The sequence below is a fragment of the Botryllus schlosseri genome, chromosome 10 (assembly GCF_051294905.1).
Source record: "Botryllus schlosseri isolate E-star chromosome 10, Bs_hap1, whole genome shotgun sequence".
Classification (NCBI taxonomy): domain Eukaryota; kingdom Metazoa; phylum Chordata; class Ascidiacea; order Stolidobranchia; family Styelidae; genus Botryllus; species Botryllus schlosseri.
The window spans coordinates 75,572-102,433 of NC_137245.1; the positions used below are offsets into that span (position 1 = coordinate 75,572).

At 40.7% G+C, this 26,862-nt stretch overlaps 2 protein-coding genes and 1 long non-coding RNA gene across 4 annotated transcripts in view; 2 read left to right on the plus strand and 1 right to left on the minus strand.

Moving 5' to 3' along the window:
• The window catches only part of LOC145448650 (uncharacterized), a 40,400-nt gene extending 32,297 nt beyond the window's left edge, over positions 1-8,103 (plus strand). Inside the window, exons 16-20 of one of the 2 annotated variants that reach the window (XM_080327094.1) lie at positions 991-1,753; positions 3,209-3,287; positions 3,346-3,453; positions 4,729-4,918; positions 5,619-8,103. In XM_080327094.1, coding sequence (XP_080183220.1) covers positions 991-1,753; positions 3,209-3,287; positions 3,346-3,453; positions 4,729-4,918; positions 5,619-5,862 — 1,384 coding nt within the window. In that variant the 3' untranslated portion in view covers positions 5,863-8,103. The remainder of the gene's footprint in view (positions 1-990; positions 1,754-3,208; positions 3,288-3,345; positions 3,454-4,728; positions 4,919-5,618) is intronic. The other variant, XM_080327095.1, reaches the window with a different exon arrangement.
• A 1,693-nt stretch (positions 8,104-9,796) lies between these two features.
• On the minus strand, positions 9,797-14,873 carry LOC145448651 (uncharacterized). The gene has a single exon (XM_080327096.1). It carries the CDS (start codon positions 14,049-14,051, stop codon positions 12,588-12,590), a length of 1,464 nt encoding a protein of 487 aa, XP_080183222.1. The 5' UTR covers positions 14,052-14,873; the 3' UTR covers positions 9,797-12,587.
• A 2,459-nt stretch (positions 14,874-17,332) lies between these two features.
• Positions 17,333-20,666, plus strand: LOC145448564 (uncharacterized). The gene is made up of 3 exons (XR_013917954.1): positions 17,333-18,042; positions 18,111-18,286; positions 20,450-20,666. It is a non-coding gene; the product is annotated as an uncharacterized LOC145448564 (long non-coding RNA).
• The last annotated feature ends 6,196 nt before the right edge of the window (positions 20,667-26,862 follow it).

Consider the following 26,862-nt stretch of genomic DNA (forward strand, 5'->3'; position numbering starts at 1 on the left):
TGTCAAACTACGTAACCGCAGAATTTTTCAAAAATAACTCTTTCGAATTTTTGCGGCTATTACCACAGTTGAAATTGTAAGGTTGCCTAAAAAAATGTTGCACACCAAATTTGACGCACTTCCAATCAGTAGAAGTGAAGCTACAGGGGTTTTAAAATTTTAATTTATTATGAAATATTTGAAAATTCTTTCAAATTTTACTGTCAACCCCGTGAAATTGTTACGTTGCCAACAAAAACGATGCGAAACAAAATTGACTCGATTCCAACGCGTAGAAGCGGACTTATTTGAGTTTTTCCTTCCTGATTCTGGAGTTACACACTGTCAATGCTATATTTACAAATGCATAACTTTCAACTGCAATAACTTAGCTTCTACCGTTTGGAATTGACCAAAATTGTGATACATCGTTTTTTTTAGACAACTTCACAATTTCCTGAGATAGCCAGCAAAATTTGAGAAAAAAATTAATATTTTGCATTAAATTCAAAATTTTTCAACTCATGTTGCTTCATTTGTACTGGTTAAATTGGAGCCAAATTTGGTGTGCGACGTTTGTTTGGTCCACCTCACAATTTTAGCTAATAGTTGCAAAAATTTACAAAAATAGGTATTTTTGAACAACCCTAAAACATGTCGTAGTCGCCCGATTGACCTTACTGCTCCGACTTTTTATTTTTTTGCAAACCCCAACAAAACATCTCTAAACAGCAATATGCTGGGATCAGTAAGCTATTAGCGTTTTGGCAACTAGAAAGAATTTGTGCACTAGGATGTTTCATCTCATGATCTCATTGTGTTGATGTGAGCACTTATGAAGCGAAAGTGCCTCGTGATTCCCTAATTTAAAAAGAATAATTAGATTAGCAATCATTTCGCAAATGTAGAAGTTTCGTGTGCCCCTGAAATTGGTTCGCTGACCCCGGTTGAGAACCACAGCGCCAGTATATATCGCTGAATCCACAAGTCCTGAGATCAGTGCATTTTCAGCGCGCAAAGACCGTCCGTTTTATTGACGCCTCTCAGTCAACTACAATTGGGCAAACTTGCTGAACCCGCGTGCAGTTCCAGTGCGAACACCGTAGAATCGAAAGAAACCTCTACAAGCTCTGCGGTGATATCACATAAAACGGATGCAAAGCCAGACACAAAAGCGGGCGAGATACCGGACGAATTACTTTCGATCGAAGAGAAATTCACGAAATGTCCGCGTATCCAACTCAACCCTTGTACGGAACACAAAACAATCACCGTTATGAAAAGTGGCGATGAAAAAAGTGACGTTCTTCCCAACGGAAAAGAAAAAATCATACTCAAAATCAAGGCGGGGGTCGTTGAAAAAAAGCAGATACGATCTGAGGAGTCCTCAGATTCAGACGATGAAGTAATAGTCCGTAAAAGCCGACGTTCCAGTCACGTTATCGTGTCATCTGGGGAAAGCGCTGAAGAGATTTTACCAGATTCAGTGCCTAGTATCGAAAAAATCGACGACGAATACGCGATGTTGACGCAGTTAGCTTTACCGACGTTTTCAACAAAATCGAGCGTGGATGCATCGATGAAGCGAACTCCGAAATCTCCCGTCTTCGGGGTGCCGCCGTTTGAGGTTGTGCCGGCCGTGTCCTTGTGTCATATAGACGCAGAGGCTTATTTGGGGGACAATGGTAAAGCAAGGACAAGACCTTTCATGTCGGACCAGACGGAAATTGGGTTTCATAACATACCACCGTGTACAGTGATTGCGTCTACGAGGGTAAGTTGTTTCGTGTAAGCCTGAGCGTCATTCGTAAATGGAATGAACTTTGCTATGTTACAATTGAATAATACCTGCATTGGGGCAAAAAACAAATTCTTTTAGAATGGTACTGGCTACGTGATAAAATTGTTGGCTCACCTAAAAAAAAACGCTGCACACCCATTTAGGCTCAGTTCCAAACAGTGGAAACGAGGTTATTGGAGTAGAAAATTTTGGATACGGAAAAAATAGTATTTACGACGGCAATTCTTTCGGTATTTATTACAGATCTACCCACCAAAAATACTATGATTTGAAATCCTCAATTTTGAACATCAACAACTTCGCTTCTACTACCGTAGTTGGATTCGAGCCGAATTTGATGTGTAGCATTTCTTCAGACAACCTTACAGTTTCATGGGGTAGTCAGTAAAATTTGAAAAATCTGTATATTTATTTTCGTTTAAAATCCAAAATTTTCTACCCCAGTAAATTCGATTCCACGGGTTGGAATTGGTGTGCGGCATTTTTTAGGTAACCTAACAATTTTATCGGCTAGCCATTAATTATTATCGAACAACTGAAACGTTCATTTCATAGAAATCGATGTACTAATGCGAAGGTCGTACAAAGAGACTCGTGAAGATACAGAACTTCAATATGCAACTGAAAAGTAGATATTGAATAAAAAGAATATTTTCGGCTGACGCTTGCCACGTGTCATAGTCAGTGACTAGTCGAGATTTCAAAAGTAGTTTGTATACCAACAAATATGACGTCACCGACACAAAAAATTCGAAGCAAGGAGTCACACAGATGGATTTTGCACCATGTACTATTGTTATTGACTATTCAGATTTAGTCTGCGTACCATCTAAAAATAGTAGGCCCGCATGGACCACACCATCTTTCCGCCTTGATTCAATTGGTGATACGATTGTTGATATTCGAACTTCTTTCCAATTCTCTACTAGTTGCTGACGATAACCCCTGACGAGTGTCACCCAAAATATTCGGATTCATTTCAATATCAATATAGTGTTCAATTGTGCATTGAAGTTACATGACTCCAACAGACCCTTTCAACGACATTTGTTGCATGACATCGATTTTTAGGATTTGTACTTTGAAAAGGGCTGTTTTACGTTAACTGAATGTATTTTCTAAGATCGTCCCTATTTTCAGTGTCATTGCTATCTTATGCTGAAAGTGGACAACCCCTCTGCCAAATCTATCTTTTGAATATGCTGGGGCCATTCTGAGTCCTTTCTTTTGCTGCTGGCACTTGAAGTAGCTTTGTCATGTTTTGAAAATTGCTGCTTCTGCTTGTAATTGAGTAGGCGTGAATGGGGTGTCACTTCTTTAGTAGCATCGTTGAAAACTTTGATGAGTTTCAATATCTATTTATCGTGTGAAATATGCAAGTTTTAATCTCTTTGAATCGGGACTTATGTCTCTCTGATATCATTTCAGACTTCTGATTGTGTCCGTCCCACGACAGCAAACGCAGCCGCGACTGTTGAATCTCAGAAATATCGATCTACTAGCAAAGGTACGTGTGGATATGTTTCTACGTTTTACTGCTGATCGACTGCGTTGTGTTCATGAAGTGAGTTGGAGCGACAGAGATGAGAATGGCAGACTGAAAACGATTCGTCTTGTCCTATTTGTCAGGAAGGAAGGATCTGCAGACAAAATTGACTTGTCCACTGTAGCAGGTTGGTTGAGGAAAGGTAGTCTAGTGAGGGAGACTTGCACAACTGGGTCATTTTCACCTTTTACCGATTAGATCACCATTAGAATGATAGTGACACAATTTTTTCAAGTTAGGGTGAATTCCAATGAGAACGAAACAGTTATTTAGAAATTAGATTAGAATGATAGCTGCAGTTTATTTTGCAGCAAACAATACTGCTTAAGTTCACTGCTGCCAGTCGAAAAGCTTCCAGTGGAATAAATTTAACAATATGAACGTATTGTTTGCTGCAATATTGAAGTTCTGTACTTCGAAAAGCCTATACAGTTTATTTTGAAAAGAAACTAAAATTATGACAACACAGCTTTTTACAAATTTGACAATTAGAATTAGAACTGCAGCGTTTTCCAAATTACACTAGAATTAGGATTGTGGTTGCAATTTTTTTCATAATCAGTAAAAATATGTTGAGTCTTGAGTGATGCAGTTTTTTTTTTAATTAGATTGCAATTAGAATTGGAATTACCGAATTCGTGAGAACTTGGAAAGTGAATAAGTTCTGTCCATATCAAATGATAGTTGATTCCCATAAGCACGAGATTGGCAAATGTCTGTCTAACAAGCTTGGCTGGTTTCGTACGATAGAGTTCTCTGCAGCATTTTCAGGAAAAGCAGAAATTGGATTAGAATTGAAATGAGGGCATGGAAGCATTTCACCAGATTAGAGTTCGAGCAGCGACATTTCGCTCAGATTATTTTGATCAGAACTAGAATTATTGTCTTGTTGCCGCAGTCTGAGTGAGGAGGTAATTTCTTTTTTGTGTATTGGAGGTTACGTTTTTGTAACAGTATTTTGGTATCCTCAATCCCAGTGTTGAAATGAACAATGAACATGGAAAATGTCTCGGCGCGACTTGAGGGATTATGAATGACTCGATCAAGTCGTATGGATTAAGACATTGTTAGTAAAAAGGATCTGAGAGTGTATTGGTCACTATTCGTTTCACAAACATAACTTACAATCAGCTTTTTTCCTGCCTGTGCTGCTTACACAAGTGGTCGTGTTTTTAGATTGCCTTCACTTTACATTTTTCGATAAATTTGTAATAGAAGATCGTTTTTGGATAACTTTTCTGCACTCTTATGAATTAAATTTCAATGACATGTGACGAAACAGCCCCTGTTGGCTCCAATTTGGAGAGTCATTCATCACTTTGTGTTGGTCACGAAGATGCATTTGCAATTGCAAATTTCTGCGCCAATTTTATGCCGTACTTCACAAATGCTCTATTTTCAGGTAAGAGCCTTGTTAAGATGCAACAGCTGGCCCGGACCAGCGCCACCAATTCCGACGAGTCCGACCTGTTGGATTCCGACACGGAGGAGGAATCGGCGGCGACTTCATCGACCGACGACGATCGATCCTCGCACGGCATCGGGAGATCCATGTTGAGGAAAAGGGACCCAATCACGGGTCGTGTTGAAAAGTAATTGGCTCATCTGTACACTTACACAAGCCACCAATCTAGTTACTTGACAATCAACTGACTACTTCTACTTCTAATTGCGTATTTTGATATGTCAGTAGTTCTAGATGCTCTTTTTGAAAAGTGGGTTAGGTTCTATTTGTAGTTCTAATTGTGAGTATTAAAAAATTAGTAGATGTACTTCTAGATCTAGCTGTGAATTTGGATGAGTGAGTAATTATAGTTATAGCTGCGAGCTTTAAAAAGTGAGTAGTTGTAGTTATAATTATAGTTGCAAATTTCGAAAAGTAAGTAGATTTAGTTCTAGTTATTAATTTTTAAAAACTAGAGTGATTGTAGTTGTTGGCTACTTCTAGTTCTAGTTGTGAATTTTTATAATTGAGTATTTGTAGTTCTAGTTGCGAGTTTTAAAAAGTAAGTAGTTGTAGTTTTAGTTGCGAAATTTGAAAAGCGAGTACTTGTAATTCTAGTTGAGAATTTTGAATATCTAGTGTAGTTGTAATTCAAATTGCGAGTTTTAAAATGTGAGCACTTGTAATTCTAATTGCGACTTTCGAAAAATGAGTAGTTCTAATTGCAGTTGCGCATTTTGGAAATCCAGTAGTTTGTGCAAGTCTGCTGTGCAGTGTGTGTCAACGATTTGGTGCCTAGCAATATTACAAACGTGAAACGTATCCATTATCGACAACCCTATTCCCAGCGCCTCTGTCAAACCATCAAAGTCCAACGGCACAGTAAACGGTGGCAAAGGTATACTCTGCAGGAAGAAAATGTCCGACTCCTCAGACTACGATGACTCTTCATCTTCATCAAGCGAAGACCGGCCCCTCATCAAAGAATGTATTTGCGCTTGCAAGCCGCTGGTCCTGTGCAAGGGTTGCGGGGCGTACGCTCACAAAGGATGCCTCAGCCCCGCGGACTTGTGCTCCTTGTGCGTTTTGTGATTTTATTTCCACATCAAATTTTATAACGTCACTTTTTCGTAAAGAACATATTCTATTTTGTCAATCATAAGGTTTGAACGCCCATTTTTTCCGAGCGTGCCGAGATTTCAGTTCGCTACTATACCGGCACGGTGGAATCAAGAGTAGATGATGTCCATATTTCAAATTCTGAGATCTATTTTTCCAATTGATGGGAAATCAAGATGAAAGAGCTTCTTGGAGGTACAGAACTCCATTATACAATTAGTTGATATATTGATATCGAAACAATCCTGGATATTTTCGGCTGACACTCGTCAAGGTAATCGTCACCAACTAGCAGAGAATTGGAAAGAAAATTGTATATCAACAATCGTATCACAAAATATGATGTCACATCTTGGTAATTTTCTGAAAATGTGTATAATGGACATAAGCTACTTTGATTCCACAGTGACAATTCCATTCATAGCTCGAGTCACTTTGTTGTCTATATGGTCATTTCTTTTTCTTGGTACATTTTCAGTGTTTGTTGAGTAGAGCCCGACTGATGTTGTAGTAGTCTCTACTCAATAGCGATACTGGCACCTTCACCATTAACGCCGATCTGTTCGGTTGATGTTTGAAAGATAAGGCATCTGGCTTAAGGCGCATTACCAAAACTTCAGAGCATATGTTTGAACATCTTTGCTGTCATCGCTATGCTTGGACGTGAAATGAATTAAAAAGGCTGCATCTGGACACCCGTAAGGAAATAGGTGAATATTCCCAGTCATTCTATTTTTCTCATTCCCTGCTGCCATGTTTTGACGTCATGAAAATTGCCAGTATGTTTTGTCTTTCATGGCTGATAATGCTGTTCCATTCAAATCATGATATCGACTAGATATTATCGGCAAACCGATAGCTGTCCGTCCTCTAGCCTTGGCACATATTCAATGCAGTGAAGTCAACAATTTTGCGCGACTCTGCTGGATACAGTTGTTAAAATCGATGACCTTGTGAATGCCAGCATCTCAAAATTTACAATCATTTTATTCGCTTAACAGTAATGATATATAGATATTGAAATAAGTATGAATATTTTCGGCTGACACTGGTCGAGAGTTATTCGTCAGCAACTAGCGGAGAATTGGAAAGAACTTGGTACATCGAGAATTACACACCATGTTCTTTCCAATTCTCCGCTAGTTGCTGACGAATAACTCTCGACCAGTGTAGGCCGAAAATATTCGGGTTTCTTTCGATGTGAATATATTATCCAATTATGAATTAAAGTTCAGTACCTTCGAGAGTCTTTCCTGATGCTACCTTGCTATGATACATCTTATATAAAGGGAATTGACCGATGACCGTGGCCCGTGAGCATAGCCAGTGTACTTGCAAAGTTCTGGATTTGAATATTGATACACTTTCAGTGTATTCTATGTAGCACACCTATTCAGTCAATATGTTGTCATCGATTTTTGCAACATCTTTTGCCGAAGTCAATTTGTTCCTATTTATGCCATTCGCAATCTCTGTATTTATTGAATGCTTCTGAACTATGGCTCTGCACAATGTTTCGAGTCGAGTAGTGTAATGATACGCTCCTTGCCACTAGAGTTAGTTTATCAACCAGGTTTATAGTTTCAATAACATTTTCCCTGTGTAAGCCTTAAAATCTCGATTGGTCGCATTGCAGCATACGAAATATGGTAGAAAGCAACGCACGTTCTTGGGAATGACATTTCTGAAGTCTTGATCGACCCACGACATGGTCACAAATTGCATTGAAATAGCCACGTTCGAAAAATATATCAAATCATCTTCAATGTGACGTATAGCCTACTGGCATTATTTGAGGTTGCGTAAAAAGTACACATTTGAACTTGCCATGTCATTCATACACGTGAAGCGTCATAAAGAGTGACGCTGAAATGCTCGACTCGCGGCATACTACTTGATTCAGCATGGGGTCACTCACGTACACTCGGTTTTGCCCAGATCTACTGCTGACATTGCCACGAAGCAGTATCAAAATTCAAGAACATCTTTGAGGAGATTTTTTATTTGCATTCTAGCTGATCAGTTCCGTTAGATTGTGATTTCTGCAGATTATTCGTTTTGTTCTGTCTCGTGTTTTCAATCGTAGTGTTCAACTGGGCTTTGCTTTCCAGCACTATTTGAGCCGTACTGTGCATGTCTACTCTTGTAGAGAAACGTTTTATTGCTAAAGTTTTTAATCGAGTATTTCTTGACATAAATAGTAGCATAGATGAATTGTGTTGGTTGTCTGCAAGCGTGGCTTCAGATCGACATTGGCTTTTCTTCCAGTGTGTATCATCAGGTTTTTTTTATTCGCTTGTCAGAAAACAATCATAATCACTACTCAACAGTACTCAGTAGCGTGAACAACTGTAAAACCTCAAGAAGTGGGCTGTAGAATATTTTTATAATACGAAAAGGGTAAGAATCAGTAGCATACACTACTGCAATAATCACCTGCCTGAGGCAGGGTTGTAACCAAGTCATAAGGTTCCGAGTGGCATGTCACTCTAACTGACTCGAGTCATAACTGAGTCCCAAGTCGAGTCTGCGTCTCAGCGCTAAGACTAGAACAGCGGTTCTCAACCGGGGGTCCGCGAAGCCTCAAAATATTTGATAACCTAATTTGTATTTTTTTTTAATTCGGAATATCACAAGGCAGTTTCGCTTCATTACTAGTAAAACTTCCGAACTCACACAGAATGGCCGTCTGAGATGAAATATTCTACAGTACAGACTCATTTTAATTGCTAAATTGCCGATAGCCCACTGATTCAAACATTTTGCGGTTTAGAGATGTTTTGTTGGGGATTGTGGGAAAGAAAAGTTGGATGAGTAAGGTCAATCACGGCGACTTCGAGATATTTACAAAAATCCACTTTCTCCTGTGATACATAATTATTTTTTCATATTAACTTCAAGATAAGCTGCTAGATAAAAATGACCAGGCTAGACGTTATATGATCATTAAAAAATTGTTTGTCCATATTGGTGCCATATAATTGTTGCGATCATACCCAAATGTGTCGTCGGAAGCGTTCCGCGTTATGATTACATTCGCCACTATCTAGATTTGTGGAAATGTATTTTTTGTACTCGTTCATGTAAAATCGAAGGCGCGGATTTCCAAGACACGACCACTTGTTTCAAGAAATTATTGCAGAACTCGCTTAGAAATAATAGAAGTCAACCCAGGTTATACACGTGAATAGTATGATCTCATTTTCAAGAAAAGTCATTTTGGTGATGTTTATCACTAAGGGTATACAGTTATCATTTTGCACAAGACAGATGACGATTGCACGATAATTGAGCTAAATTTAGACTAAAACTTCGCGGGGTCCGTGACGGTCCGAAAGTGGTCCGCGAACACGAAAAGGTTGAGAACCACTGGACTAGAATCATTTTATTGAGTTGTGGGATCAACTCTAGGGTTACGATACGTCCTCCCTTTCAAGAGGACTGACCTCTTTTGAAAGTGTCCTCGTTTTTGAGAATTTTGGTTAAATATAGGGCCAAATTTGACTAGACACAAGAAGTTAGCCTGTAATGATGGACAAAATACCAATCATGTCGTTACTTGACTAGTCTTCAAAGTTGCTAAGAAATTCTTATCTTGGCTATCCTATTCTTGAGCCATTTTCTATATATAGGAGTCGAGTCATTCCAACCCTGGCAAAGAGGTTGGCGATGTCGTTTTCCGGATATAGAAAGTTTGTTTCATCTCGACTTGAGGCACTGCTGAATATGATGTTGCCTCGAATTTAAGTTGACGTTGTGAAAAATAGTTTGACAGCAGCATCGGACAGTCACCTCATTGAGCTGCATCTAGATCATTTCCGCTACTTGTAGACTACCATCTAGACGTCTTCACTATTATGCAATTTCTGGCACGCATACTTCACTGTGACACGTAACTTGGCACACATTAATTTTAAAACATATATTTCACCACCTTAACTTAGCATTCGGAAAGACAAAATAAAGATAGGATCGGAGAGAAATTACTACCATTGGGCAACGCTCTAATTACAATTTCAAAGTGTTGTGATAGGATTGTTTGTGAAAAATGCTGAAACTTGCTATATTAAATGACACACTTTCAAAACCATACCATACACCTTTCAGTTTCATTGCAAAAGGTACAACAAAACACAACTGCGGAAGCTTGTAATCTGTCTACGCCGCTTCCTGAAATTAGTGGCTATATTTTTATCGATGGCCGACAACTTTTATCCCCAGATGTGTGGGTCGAAATGCAGATATCCACTTCTGACATCTTCTAACCGACCCACGACAAATTAAGTAGAATAGGTTTTTCAGCATTCACTGGATAATTGATAAAATTGTTACGTTAACTACAAAAATCCTGCAAATTTGGCTCAATTCCAACCCTTGTAGCTATAACAGTAGAAATTTTTAGATTTGTTACAAAAAATCATCGAACTGTACTGGATGCCCCATGAAATGGTTATGTTGTCTAAAACCGATGCAAACCAAATTTAACTCAATTCAGACCCATAACAGCAAATATAGTGGACTATTGGTATGTTGTGCAGCCAAGCTAACAATTTTATCAATCAAACAGTAAAATTTGAAGTCATTTTCGAACAGCTTAAATATAGAATGAGATCAAATCAGGTAAAAGAAGTGAATATCAAGCACCGATCGTATGTTATAAAGCACGGTTCATAGCGAATGTACAATTCCTTACATAGACTTTTTGAAGCACAGAACTTGAATATCGCAACAAACAATGTGTTCATTTTGCCAAATTTATGTCTTTCGCGATGAGAGTCCGTCGTAAAGCTTTGGCAATATCAACATATCATTTGTTGCGATGATGTAGAGATTGTGTACATGTGTAGGAGTCTAGCAATAATGAGTGCAACAGAACTGCTGTGAAAAATTGCACAGTGCGAACAAAAAGCAGTGACATACGTACAGGTTTGTCTGTACAATGACAAATGTACCGTAATATCGAATCAAAGGAATACCTAGGGCTGGACACAATGATTCGGGTATTCAATCTAATGATTCGAGTAGCAATAAATGATTTTTCGAGTAGCCTACCCAAAAATATGTTCTTTGCCATTAAGCGTTCATTCAACGAGAATTGTAGTTTCGATACTATATTACAATGTGGAAGCTGGTAAACCTTGATTGGTCATATCGCAGCATACGAAACATGTAGTAGGCCTACAAAGCTACACATATTTGTGGAAATGACATACTGTGTCTGTGAAGTCGCGATCAACTCACAGCAGACAGCATTGTCGCAAAGTGCAATGAAATAGGTCGAAAAAACCATATTAACTTTAATGTGATGTAGAACCGTCATTATATTATTTGTGGTCGCATAAAAGGCATACATTTGAACACCCCACATATCATTCCTACTAGTGTGACATGATCATGATTGATACTCGAATACTAGACTTTTACTCAATTCAGGAACGAACCACTCAGACAATCTATGTTGTCCAGCCTTAGCAAACACAATCATTGGAAATTAAAGGATAAAAGGTCATATTGCAGACCAAATTTCACGACATATGTTACTCTTGATAAGGCATATTTTATCGTTAAAAGTGCACCAAAACAATATCGTAAAACACTTCTTGCCGCCATGAACACATCCGCAATCAATTGCTACCTTTGCGGAATCAGTGATGGAACACATACTGGTAATGAGTCTACTATGCGGTTATCGTAGGGATTGAAGAGTAGAATGTCAGCACCAAGTACTCAAGTAGAAGTAGTGTTTTCACAGGGTTGCGCCTGAGTCAAACATACTTTTATAATTTTTAGTCGAGTCAAATCGAGATATTTTTAATTAACCACCGAGACAGCTGTTGAGACTCAAGTCCAAGTCTTGCCGTTTCTTATTGTACAGTGTCTAATTCATGAAGTAGGCATAGGTGACCTGTGCTTTGTAAAAGTACTCAAGTGACTTTTACCTGTTTTCACTACTTCCTTCAGTGGTAATTATTTTCCCCTACTTCTACTTGAGAGTTTTCAGAGTGTTGGACAAGACTAGGCCCAGAATACTTACTTTTTTACTTACATGCAATTGCTATCTTGTCTTGGGGGTGAATTTAGATTGTTACTTGGATTCTAATTGAGTACCAACTATGGCTACTTTCTATAGCAGTGGTTCTCAAACTGCGAGAAAGCATCTGAAGGGAGTCGTGAATTAGCGGTCAACTGAAAAAAATTTGCGCAATGCTCAATTTATCTTCAATTTATAGTTATTGTTCTGTTTGTAGTCCTAATTTAATATTTGAGAATTCTGGAATCGTCAGTCATGGCCTTCGATGCCATCAAATTGTCCGTTGGGATTGCGAGCATTCTGGTTGGATTTTGTGATATGACAATAAGGTGGCATGAAATTTTTCACTATCGTAAAGGGGGACACGTCTGAAAAAGTTTGAGAACCATTGGTCCACAGGTTTATTCAAACAGATTGAATGACAGTTTTAGGCCAGACTTGCCTCGAGTCAGTACACAAAGTGACCCCAAGTTTCCACTACTAGGCCTGAAATACTTGTTTGGAAATAACAGGGCTGCATTCACTCGACAGTCCAGGCACTTTCTTACAAGTATTTTCGGCCTAGTTTTGCCTCAAGTAGAAGTAGCAATCAAAATCATGTAAAAGTAGTACTCTTGAAAAGTAGCAACATCCGATTTGGATGATACTCGACACTTTGAGAAAAGAATCAGTTTTTGTAGACAACCTCCTGTTTTAGTTTTTCCGCCACAGCACGTCTTGAGGCCAGTTTTTTATCTTCTTCCGGATGTACACGATGAGGACTTTCTTCCTTGCGATTTTCCATGAAATTCACTAATTCCTCATTTCTCTGTTTTCTTTTGTGGGCGAGTAATTTGTCTCTCTGTTCTTGTAAATAAGCTTTACGCTTCGCGAGCTCTTCTGGATCGATCGCCCCAAATTTCGAATGATCGTTAGCATTGGACAACATGGAATTCTTTGGAGAATCGATGATTCCTTTCATGGCTTGATCTAACCATGCGTTAGCCGCTTGCGCACTCGAGATATCAGTCGCAGATTTCAACGGGGGTAAACTGCTAGCGTTTGTATCTGGTTTTTGGACATCTCTTGACTGTGATGATGCAGCTCCACGCGTTTTTTTATCAGCCTTAGACAGGGAATGTGTCGCAGTTACTTCGACAGAGTTTTCTGCAAAAACGGGTGATGCACCAGACACAAGCACTGGTTTTGTCAGTTCATTACTAGCTTCATTGTGCTCAAAGTCTGCAGTTTTAGACACGTGGGTATCAGATTTCTGAATATCAGACTTGTGGATATCAGATGTCTGATGAAACTCATTGTTCAAGGTCGACACATCAGATTTCTGATTCAACTGACCGTCTAACATGGATACATCTGATTTATGAATATCGGACGCGAGGTAATCGGACCGTTCTAGGAACCTAGGATTTTCAGCAGGAGGATGTGCCATACCCGAAAGTGGACTATCATTTTTGTGTAAATCTGCTTGAGAGCTTTCAAGCGATAACTTTATGGCTTGATCGAGTAATTGCTTCTCTTTATCGGCCAATGACTGCAATCTCTCCATTTCCAATCTTGAAAATTCAATCGCCATACGAAAATCTTCTTCCTCTTGCTTCTGACGAGCTTTTCTTTCCGATATACTGACTTTGGACGATTTCAACATTTTAGTCACAGTGTCCGCGTCTTCGCTGGTGAATTTTTTGTGCTTTTCCGATGCGTTATATCCGGGTTGCATCATTTCTAACGCTTCTTGCTGGAGAGTTATATTGTGAGACGCCATCAATCCTTTGAATATTAAGAAATCATCGGCGGCCCATATGTATTCAAAATCTCGGTGTAATCTTGCGATATCGCGATTCGACGGCGAACAAGCTGAAGAAAACTGTTTTTCGGATATTCCGAGTTCCTGCGTGTATGCTTTGAGAAGTTTTTCGACTAGTGCCTTGTATTTTTGATGGATCTCGGTGTGTTCTAACGAGCATTCTTCGGAATGTGTGAAACTACCGCACTGGCTGTCTACGAAGTTTAAAACTGGCGCATTCCATGTAGGACTTTGCAGATATTCGACTATGCCTTCCACAATCCATGACACATCTTCCTCTGATTTGCTTTTGGTTTTGTCTTTCTTCGATGACTTCTTCTTAAACATGGCCAATATTGTTTAAGGTTAGGATGCAATCCCAATAACCTTAGCTATATCTTTAGTCAGAGAATCACAGAAGGTCTTGAAAAAGCTCCAGCTAAAGGAACACAGAAGCGCTTCCCAATATGTAAGGCTCTGGGAATCAAATCTTTCATAAAATAGTACCAAACTGTCTAAAATGATGCAAAATTAAAGGAAGAATGAGTTGTAGCAGTCTGGCATAGAATAGGTTATATATACTACAAAAAGCACTTGAACAGCTTCTTGTAGGTATACAAAACTTCAATATACAATTGAATGGTATATTCATACTGAAATGAACCCGAATATTTTCGGCTGATACTAATCAGCATCAGGGGTAATCGTCAGCAACTAGTAGAGAATTCAAAAGAACATCGCATATCAACAATCGTATCACAAAATACGACGTCACCAGCAATCAGCATGAAATGTCGAATACGAGAGCGTTCCTCAGTGTACTATTATTAAATGGTACACGAACTCTTTTTGTTGACACAGCCTTGGCTGGTGTATTTTGATAAAAGTCGACTCCAAGGCACACAAATGAAAGTGCGAACGGCCCCTTCCGTCGACGCGAAATCTGTGCACTTGCTACAACACAATACGCATACGCATCTACAATGCGCTGAAAACAGCTTGTCATTGCGAAATTATGCAAAGCCGAAAGTGACAAAATAGTGTCAACGTGTCTAACTTGAAATTTCGGTGCCAAATTGCCTGAAAAAGTGCAAAAATTCAGAAATTTGGCACTAAAAATCTGCCGATTCCGATCGTCAATACTGAACGCAGAACCCAAGGTAGCCAAGTCGTTGCTATTTGTTTTCTTTTGTGAACCAAACATTGACAGGTGCGCTTCATGCTCATTGTGTCCAGAATCGGACAACTAGAAAATTTGCAAATCAGATTAGAATTAGAGCAGTGGTTCACAACCTTTTTCGACTCATCGCCCCCTTTTGAAGCTCCACACCGATCATCGCCCCCCCCCCCCAATATTGGGAACCGAAAAATGGACATACAAACTGGGATCATTGACGAGTTGACTAACGAAAAAAGGTCAGCTTTTCGGCCCGACCTCAAAATTACACTTTGACAGCTAAATTTTCGTGAATTGCCTAAACAAAAGGTAATTTCTCCGACTTGACGCCAATCAGGACCGTAACAGCACTTCATCAGACACCCCAAAAACATTGGTATTAAGCCCCCATAGGGTGATAAACCAAACCTCAGACCCCCTCAGCTGGTGGGTTTTTTGTCGCTACGTATAGCTATACCCTATTTCATGTACTGTTTGGTGAGTCACCGTAATTCGCCTAAACGCGTGAAGCGCGACAAATTTATATCATTCATGTTTAAATCGGTCAATATGGTCGGGAATTGCATATATATTGCTATCAATTATTTATCCTCTCTCTGCTCACGTAATCAGATTTACCGGTAGAGCTGAGTGTGGTGTGTTGGAAAAGGTAGGACCCCTAAATAATAATTAAACATCTTCGGGCGGACCCGTTGTTATATTGACTTCGTTACATGAAGCTATTTTGTGACCTCCTATATCTGCCATGTCAGAAGATATGGAAATCGCCAAAACGTACAAAACTAAAAGACGCACATGATTTCAAATTGGTATTTCTTTACTGGCAAAGAATTTTTCCCTGCGGGATGGCATTTGTCCTGTAGGGTTCAAATCGCCAGGAATGGAACATTCGACGCCTGCCATTGAGGCCCCTATGGAGAATTAAATATATATAGCCTATGTATTATTGTATATATATCGAAGTTTTCGGTCAGCACAAGGGCATTCGTTTTCGACCAAGGTCTTCTAGCTGCTGATCGTTCTGGCACACTTCTCGGAGTCCCATGTTACATGGCCTATAACTTCATATATCTTGGTGCGTCGTGGCGCAGTAATGACTGACTCCGAAGCCTCCCATTTCCATAAATCATGCGTATTTTTGTTGGGTGACGGGTACCCCAAAATATATGAAAATAATGACATCGCGCGCAGCGCGAAAACTTTTTGAAAAAGTTGCATGAATTTCTAACAAATTACTCTATAATTTATGTTAATTCACGAAATAATTTTGGGCCTTATTCGATTTCGGCCCCCCACCCCCAATTGGGGGTTTGGGGTGTGGCAGTTATGGTCCTGACTCCAATATAGACGTTTTAACGCGTCATCGCCCCCCTATCGCCCCCTTCGTTGTTTTCGCCCCCTTCGTTGTTTTCGCCCCCTTCGTCTGTTTTCGCCCCCCTATCGCCCCCTTCGTTATTTTCGCCCCCTAGACCGCCAAATCGCCCCCTGGGGGGCGATATCACCCACGTTGGGAACCACTGAATTAGAGGTACACATCTTTCACCAAATTATATTAGAATTAGAGCAACACACTTTTTTCCAAATTATATTAGAATTAGTATAACTGAATCGGCAAATAGTTGGAAATTGAATAAAGTTCCGAGTGAGAAGGAAATATAGCAAAATTCAAGTATAATTCACAACAAATCAGAGAATGGTCTACGTCTCAATAACGTCTGTACACCAGACATGCCACTTCTAGGTTTTTCCACCCAGATCTGGATTTTTCGAGCATCACCTGGGTTTCTGGGTTTTTGTGCTTGAAATCCGGGAGTTTTTTCAACATCATGTTTGTCAGGTCAATTTTACGGCGCAAACTTGATTGCCGGTATTAGATTAGTAAGATCTTATAATGTCGACGGATTCTGCTGTGATTGAAACGGCAGAGTCTAAAGGGACCCATTCACTATTAAAATGAGACGTCTTGGCGTGATGCGATAGCTTCATTGAATACTGACTATTAGGTCGCAGAAAGCTCTGTTCACAGCAGGGGAACTCTGGAGCAGTTGTTTCACAATTGAAAAGGATTTAGGACTTGAATGCTAGCGCTGCAACAAATTCGTTGTGTGTCAGTAAATAGTATGTAACTGCTGTAATATGCAATTGATGCACATGGAAAGACCAAATGTTGATCTAACTAATTTACCATGTTGGCATCAATATTCTCTTTCAACAGGGACACTCAAATAAAGACAGTTTGGGCACCTGGGCAAGTTATTCAGAGGGAGAGGGGTTTGTTAAATTCAAATGCACCCTTAATTTCATGATTTGTCAGTTTCTTATTCGACTAAACATCCCAGATAAAAGTGCTTGTCCCTGGTTTAATGAATCGAAAGCTATTTTCAATCTATCTGGTCACAGTCACTGGAACTATACCCTAAAATCATCCTCATCATAAGGCCTGGTTACATGTTCGACTCGACTTGGGCCCTTTTCATACCGGATTTACGAAACTCTTTCGGGAACAAGTTCCGAAACAGGCGATGTTCACATAGAGAAAAAATTACCGAAACAGTTCCGGGAAAAGAACGCGTTCATACCTATTTAGAGTTACCGCGAACTTATGTTCATACAGGTCGTTTTTTCGGTAAATTCGCGGGAAATTATGGCCAGTATGAACGCGATTCTCCGTAAGTGTTGATAGTTACGAAACCATGTCTGTGGGGTGTTCCAGTTGTAATATGCTTGTGGAAAACGATGTGGGAGAGGCATATTCGTGAGATGCGGAGAAGTTGGCTCCAACCTTGGCGCTTCTTCGTTATACGATCAGAGAGAGTGAGTGCTCCCCATGGCACCTATAAACAATGTTCCCATTGAACATGATACAATGTAACGTGTTTCACATGATATCAAGCTGTGCTGCCCCTGAACTCGATATTTTTTTCTACGCAGGCGACCTGGGTTCGATTCTCGCCAGTACCCTCTTTTAGCTATGGGATGTTGCGGATATGCCTTCTCGATGTGTATGGGGCTCTATACTCAATATACCTGGCTCAGTAATAGAGACCGAGCATGTTCCTGGCTTATATTATTAACCGAAGCTGAGAGCAGAAACTGAAAGCCAGCAAAGAGGACAGAGTCCTGGAATGAAAAGAACCACCGATCACATCTGCGTACGACAAAGTCAGTTTATCTAGTTGTGGTTGCTGTATAATGGTTTGGGTAAATCTAATCTTATGTACACTGTACAGAAAAACCAGGGAATTCGAGAAATCCGTGAGAGAAGCATTTGGTGTACTCTGCGACGAGCTTCGAAACCATAACGAAAAGCAGCCAGCAAATTATACGAACTCAATTTCTCTTGCTTGCTGAGTAGCTGTCGCTCTTTGGAGGGTAGCCAATGAAGCCAATCGTTTATTAAATCCAGGTAAACGATTTTAATACAAATAATTGCTGGTGCCTAGTGGGGCTAGCCACAATGATTCGAGTACTCGAATCTGAATCGAGTAATAACTTTAATGATTCGAGTCGAGTAGTAAAATACTATTTTTCGAGTACTGTAATTATACTGAAAGTTGATTTGCTAACGAGAATTATACCATAGTTTTGATACTATTTTCCACTGAGTAAGCCTTGAAACCTTGATTGGCCGTGTCGCAACATACGAGATATAGCACAAAGCTACGAACGTTGCTGGAAATAACACATTTCCGAAGTCAGGACCATCTCATGGCCATAACAGTCAAGCAGTGCAATGAAAATGGTATGGTCGAAAAAAACAGTATCTTTAATGCGACGGACAATAGGCGTTATGTTTTTTATGGTGGCATAAAAGGTAGCCTACACACTTAAATTTTGGCATTGTACATTGTGTTGTGATGTCATCATGATGATACTCGACTCGAATCGAAGTGTAATAAGTGATTCAGAATCGAATCACTCAGGCACTCGATTTTGCCCAACCCTAGTGCATCGTAATATTTCTATACTTGTCATGGCGGAACGTCAGCCAGTTTTTGCGTAGCATACCACTACAAAACGGTCAGACAAATTTGGTCTTGAATCATTATGTTTGAAAAAGAAGTCTGAAAGACCAATTGTTCTTGCCAAGTAGGCTACTTTCTATCTCGAAAGTAAGACCCAAATTGATGAAAGATAGACTTAAACTGGAAACTGAGCAGTCAACACAATGACTTGGACTCGAGTCATAAAACCATGTCTCGAACTCGACGCTCTGCTCGATGAGTTGGACTCGGATTTGACACGGTGGTAAATTGAAAATATATTGACTTGAATCTAGTCAAAACTATTGAAGTGGGATCGACTTGTGACTAGGTTACAACCCTGCTCACTCTTAAGACTGAAATTGCTGAAAATGAGACCAAATTTGTATATTTTTTGTAGTGTAGTCAGACATGTAGGCTACATTGTACATCAACCTACTCAGTTAATTTTAGTTACTAAAACTAAGTAGTTCTAGTTGTGGATTTGAAAAAGTGAATAGTTTTTGGTTCTAGTTGCGGATATTTGAAAGTGAGTAGTTCTAGTTCTAATTGCAGATTTTGAAAAGTTGATGGTTCTAGTTCAGGGTCGGCCAGCCCGTGGCTCGTGAGTTAATTTCCGAAATTAGTAGTATTATCAAAAATGGATTGCACAGATTGTGAACTTGCAAGGCCAATCAAAAATTTGATTTTTCTGGCCGCAACACTCGAGATGTGATGACTGAAATATCAGTTCCGACGCATTGGTGGATCTATGAGCCAGTCACATTTTGGTAGATCTTCGTACACTACAATAAAGCAGAATACTTGCGATAGATTTATCAGAAGTAAAAATTTTCTGCACGCTTAGCGCAACATCTTGTCACTCGATTTCTTGCTTTTAATATTGTTACCCCTTCGTGAAAATGAAAGAACGCCTAATGTAGCGGATTGAGTCTAACTATATATATATTCGCGACCTCCCGTTAGCACTCGCAGAAAGACCGTTGACTATGAAACCTAGGCACAAAATGATTGCCGCATGTTGGACGAAGCTTTCGATATCGATATGTCCAGGTGCTGAATAGTCCAGTCCTTGCAAACTGAGCCCAACATTATGCATCAGGCTTGCAATATAGTGGGGTGACAATATTATAAATTTATCAACTTCAAAAAATTTTCGCACTTAGCGCGGCTAGTGGCCCGCAGAATAGTTCGTCAATCGAATGTGGCGATTTGGCTGAAAAGGTTGGCCACCCCTGTTCTAGTTGCTAGTTGCGCATTTTGAAATTCCAGCGCATTTTGAAATTCCAGTACACTGTACAAGTCTTGAGTGTTGTGGGTGGATAAAAAATTACCACAGCAACATTTGTACCAAACATGCATTCACATGCATTTGCTGCATTCAAGTTTTTCAGGATGACTTCATGATTGGGAGCCAGAGGGTTCAGTACTAGCCTACATAACTGATGACACAGCCTATCCCTTTCAGCCCCGGCTCACGAAGCCTTTTCCCTGAAACACAAACAGAGCATAAGCTAGAGCTAATTTCAAATATGTAATATAAATTTCCTATCTGCCGCCCGTAAAATTCACAATTGCTTTTTCAGAAACTTAGCAAAGCACACATGAAGGTTGAAAGATTTTGGTCGACTGAAGGCGCGGTGTTCGGCTTAGCTCAGAAACTGCAATCCGCTAAGGCCAGAATGAAACAGATGGTATACGCAATGAAGCCAAGACCTGGTGGTGATCCAAATATCGCTGGCCCAGACGCCGGAAATGCCCTGTGTGAATTTCTCAATAAACAGGCTCTTGCTTAACGAGATGTGTTTGTGCTGTTTCATTTTATTCATGAGAAAAACTATAACTTGATGCACACTTGGACAGGTCCATCTTTTTCATCAGTATCCTCCATCTAGACCTGCGAAAAAATCAGATTAAGTTACACTTGCCTAACATTGTGTGACAAAGGAATGAGAATGACTTGGTTGTAACAAGAAAATGAAGGCATATGTGAAAACCAGATTATGGCTTGGATGATGTACGATGGTTTACCAGCCCGTTCGTACAATTTCAATTTTGGTTAGTGATTCAGAGCTAAGGACATCATTCTCTGATGTGCTGCCACTACTATCAAAGCAGATGTTACTAAATCCCCTTTTCAGAGTGGGATGTAGCATTTTTCTTGATCTAAAAAAAGCATTTGACTGCGTCGATCACAGTATTCTTCTCTCAAAATTGGCGCGCTACGGGTTCCGGGGTCCACAACTAGAGCTCATGAAAAGCTACCTTACTGGGAGATATCAAATGGTTTCGATATCCAACACTTTGTCCTCCCCCCACCTTGTTACCTGTGGTGTTCCGCAAGGCTCTGTTCTTGGACCTGTCCTTTTTACTTTATATGTCAATGATATCTTTGAAACCTCATCATTGAATACCACACTCTTCGCTGACGATACTCACCTCCTATCTCACGCACCTACTACCGCAAGCTTGAATGCCGTCACCAGTGATCAAATGCCCAAAGTGCATGAGTGGACGTCCCATAATAGCCTTCGGGTTAATGCTGCGAAATCCCAATTATTGGTCGTGAACTCCTGCGATAACCTAACCGTTGACATCGCTGGCCAACCAATTTCCAACACTAAAAATGCCAAATACCTTGGTGTTTTACTGGATTCGGACATGTCCTGGAAGAGTCACATACAATCACTCAAACCACGACTATCGAAGGTATGTGGTCTATTTCGCCGCCTTAGCTACATTCTGCCAGTCAGCGTGCTGTTAATACTCTTCAACTCTCTATTCCTATCAAAGTTACAATACGGAATTCTTTGTTGGGGTGCTGCCTGCAAGAATACGATTGACCCACTGCAAAAACTTCAACATCGGATCATCCGTATCATTGCCAAAGCCCCACGGGGGCCTGGATGTGCAACTGATAAATCGCTTCTCAAAAGATTTGGTGTTCTAAACTTAGAAGATATCAGGAAGCTAGAAATTGCCAAGTTTATGTATCAGTTTCATTGCGGTCAATGTCCCTCCAATTTCAAGGACTACTTCACCTCGGAGACAAAAGCGCACAAGTACAGCACACGCGCGTCAACGAAGAACAACTACCATATGATCAGGACTGAATACAAGAAAACGCATTGCTCTATCAAGTATGCCGGACCCCAATTGTGGAACAGCATCTCGCCGGCTATCCGACAGTCGTCGAGCATGTCCGCATTCAAGTCGAAATACAAGCAATTTCTTCTAAATCAATACTAGCCAGTCTTCAGGATTACCGGACCACGACCTAACATCGACCTCGCCCTCCGCCACATACCACCCAATGTTGTCGCTTGCGTCTTATATTCTCTGCATTACTTTTCATTCAGTGTGCATGCCTCTTATTTACTTCGCCTAGGCTAAGGTGGGTGTCTGATCTTAATGGCTACTCCAAGTTGTTTCGACACCCTCCTATCTTTTCATTGTATCGCAGTCTTGTGATGTTTTGAAACGATGAAAATATTAATAAACCTGACTGACTGACTGACTGACAGTAGGCGTATATGATGGTGACTAACCTACGCACAGCATATCCGTGGTTAGAAACTTGCCTTTGATGTAACAAATTTGGTAAGGGTTAAGATCGCCTACCAAATTAGTGTTGAAGTCTCAAAGTTTTCAGGCAACTCACCCAATGCTGCATCATTTGGAGATGGTGTTCTACCTTTTAAGCCGTGCTCTGTTTACAAAACCGCAGAAAAAATAAGCTGACTAGTAGTCAGTGACTACGTATTGTGAGCATACAGAATATAAATCCAAGAATAATGCATTCCCAACACCATTACACAAGAAGATCAAAATGCTGCAGGTAGCTGACCTCGAAATACAAGCAGCCTGAATGAACAGCGAGTTACCGTAACTAAAAGTTTGATTGACAGCGTTCCGGGAACCCAGCTGCGCCATTCGTGTTCATACTCAGTCGGTCCCGTAAAAATCTCCGAAAATAAGCGCGTTCATACCGCCCCGAAAAACCGATGTTATGTTCACATAGAGGGGTTCCGGTAAACATTTTCGAGAAATGTTATTACCGGAACCCCGGTATGAAAAGGGCCTTGGCGTTCAAGTCGTCTCCGGTGACGTCACGTCTCATCTCCAAGCTGACTCGTTAAAGGGACCTGTTTAGTGTTTACATGATCCTTCAGGAAGCTGTATCGTGGACGACCCGGTGTCGCTATACCCCTTATACAAATATATATTCGTAGTAAGTTTGGTGGGAAAAGGTACAACGACAATGTGTGTTTGGTCGTACTCTGAAACGTTTCTTATCCTCGAAATTAACGATGATGACATACTCAGAATATCGATATTTGTAGAGGAAAATAATCTTGTTCATATCATGATTGTAGAGGAAAACAACAAGTATAAGTTATCAGCTAGCTTTTTCGGCGCCAACGAAGATGGGCCGTGGAGTATAGGCGGGAGTAACGACTGTTTTGATATGTCAGGCATCACTTGTCGATGCGATTAAAAGAAGGTCATTAACACTCAAGTGACCCACTTGCAAACCCCATGTGGCCTCTAGTTGTTCGGCCGCTCCTCTGTAACAGACTACCCCATGTATGCCGGTGACTTAAGAGTCAGTCACGATACAGGAACTACAGCAGAGATTTTATTGAAGCATCTTGTCGGCATGATATACCAAATAGGAAGTTAACAATACTTTAACGCAGAGCGAACGTTTGTAGTTGTATAATTGTATATCTGACTCCAAGTTGTATTATTGACTCCAAGAAGGTTGCGTTTACAATTCGCTGCGTGTTTCTTCTTCCGTTCGACGACCGGCGTAACCCACGCCGTACGACCTTGTTGGCTGACGTACCACCAGGCCTGTCTATTGCACACGTATTCGATGGATCACACTGACGAATATATTTTGTTTCCGTCTCCCCGACTTGTAACTTTATTGAATATCACGTACGGTTCAAAAAGCGATATATTTTTCTCGCAATTAGCGAAGCACTTATAAATGTCTATCGACTTCCGAACTGGCTCATAATCATGCATGTATATCGACTTCCTCACCAGCTAATAATCACCAACGAATGCATCAACGTCTTTACGTGGTATTGCATGCACCAAACATAGTACGATTTATACTTCTTATCTATCATTCATACGACAAATAAACGACTGACAAATGTCTTATCGGGTCTCAGTTCAGGGAATTACGTAAGGTTTACCAACTCCCTATTGACTATTATTAAAATGGCATTATACCAATATATTTCGTTAAAGAATGTCTATAAAAACTGTCATAAAGAGGAATATAGAGCACTACTACTAAATTGCTACCCACCAATTAAACTTTGAGAAGTGCCAATTTCAGCACCCTCACAAACACATAGGATACCATGAATACAATATCAAAACGGCAAGCTGAAAATCGTGAACACCTGCACGACCGCATCATATCAGCAGAACACTATAACCCAGAACCCAGAACTAACAACAAAGCAATAATCCTAACACCGCTGCGCTTCATCATCACCAGGAGAGTCACAAATGTCCATATCATCCACCCGGGAGAGACACCAGCTCCATCCCATCACATGCGCGCTCACATCAGTTTATCCAGTGGAACAGTAGGCCTATGTACGAAATGCAGCAATCGTTCATGTATTCCCGTATCGATAACACTATAGATAACTAACCTACGTAGGTTAGTTATCTATAATAGCACACTGCAAGGCCGCTTCTTCCATCAGTCAAGTGTACCTGTTTGATGCTGGTGTGATCAGACTAGATGACCCTCACGGTGTTATCGATCATTCCTATCTAATACCGCATACTGTGCAATGTGCATGCATATTTTCTGTACCACCACCACTGCCGAGTGTTATGTATTTTGGTTTGATGAAAAATAAAGACTCTCTCTCTCTCTCTCTCTCTCTCTCAGTTCACTATGCATGTCGTAGTCGAATTGTAGTACCGGTACAATCCACATCTCTTCCGAACTGTAGTCTGAGAAGTTGAAATACAGATGCAACGTTTTACCTTGTTAGCCATTTTATGTAGCTAATGACAGCAACTAGGCTACTGCAGATCGAAGCGTCGCAGCCATATATCAAATATAAAACTGCCCTAAAAGAGCACGGTTGCTACTCCGGTACTGGTGTACTGCATATATTCCATCGTAAACAAGCGAGCACTTACAAAGTAACCCCATTTTTCCTTGCCATGTTTGCCCAATTTCTCAACATCAGATGAAAAACATGAATTACGATGCCAAGAGCCCGCGCGGCAAATACCAGCGCCGTCGAACGAAAATCGCCGGAGGGCCATTCCATACACAGACAAACGATGTTCACATCACTACCTCTTCAAATCTCTTGAAATTTGGTACACGCAGAGATGAGCTTATTCCAAACAGGATGAACTTTATTTTATGAAAATGCGACTTTGAGGTCAAAAGTTACGTCACTTTGAAAATTGACAATTTTCTGCTCATTTCGGGTCTGCACATCTCAGGTTTCATTAATGAAATATTCAAGAGGGTGTAGCTAGATGTTGGACGACAGTTGAGATACGGCACTTGGATTTATCTGAAGCTTGTCTGATCGTCTATATTTCCAAGTGAAATTTAATACCCTGGAGGTTAGGGTCAAACGTTAAATTGAGGGGGAAATCTAAAACCAGTCAGGCGTTACACGATTTAGACAGCGGATTGCTCAAAAACATATTAAAATATTTTGTAAAAAACGATCTTAAATGAATGTTTGCTTCAAGGGGAATTCGTTCATAGCGGTTTAATTTTGCTTTTGAAACTGTAAAGTGATGAAATTGCAGTTTTAAGAGCACACGTCATTTGTACATGGAAATGCAGTACTAGTAGGGCGTGTTCGGACATCGAGTCTGGGGTGTGTGCAGGCAACATGTCTGGGGTGTGTTCGGACTGTGTTGCCATTCGGACATCGTATCTGGGGTGAGTTAGGACTGTTTTGTCCCTCGGACATCCTGTCTGGGGTGTGTTCGCGACATCATGTCTTGGGTGAGTTTGGACAGTTTTGCAACTCCGATATCGTGCCTAGGCTGTGTTCGTACTGTGTTGCCATTCGGACATCGTGTCTAGGGCGTGTTCGGACATCATTTCTGGGGTGTTACGACTGTGCTGCCACTCGGACATCGTCTTTGGGGGTGTTGGGATATCATGCCTGGGGTGTGTTCGGATTGTATTGTCACTTGGGCATCGTGTCAGTGGGGTGTTTGGACATCATGCCTGGGGTGTGTTCGGAATGCGTTGCCATTTGGACATCGTGTCTCGGGCGTGTTCGTACATCATGTCTGGGGTGTGTGCAGGCAACATGAGTTCGGACTGTTTTACCCCTCGGACATCGTGTATGGGGTGTATTCGGACAACATGCATTGGGGGCGTTCGGACAGTTTTGCAACTAGGACATCGTGCCTAGGGTGTGTTCGGAATGCGTTGCCATTTGGACATCGTGTCTCGGGCGTGTTCGTACATCATGTCTGGGGTGTTAGGACTGTGTTGCCACTGGGACATCGCGTCTGGAGGGAGTTGTTCGGACATCATGCCTGGGGTGTGTTCGGACTGTGTTTTCACTCGGACATCGTGTCTGGAATATGTTTGTGCTGCGCCAGACATGCCTCAGACCTGATATCTGCGCACTATTTTTATCCGGACATGCTCCGGTGCTGATACATGTGCTCTTAATACCCCAGGCATGGTCCGAACCGGATATATGCGCGCTTAATGGACACAGACATGCGTCAGACGTGATACCTGCGTCCTAAACGACGCATGACCTATATATGACCTATGTCTGCAGTTTTTGTTGATATCTGCGATAGCTGGGTATATCCACAATAGTGATAGATGAGTATATGTTTGTGATGCGCACTATTGTAATCTGGACATGCTTCGGAGCTGATACCTGCGCACCAAATACTCCCAGGCATGGTCCAGACCTGATATCTGCGCGCTGAATGGACACAGACATGCTTCAGACGT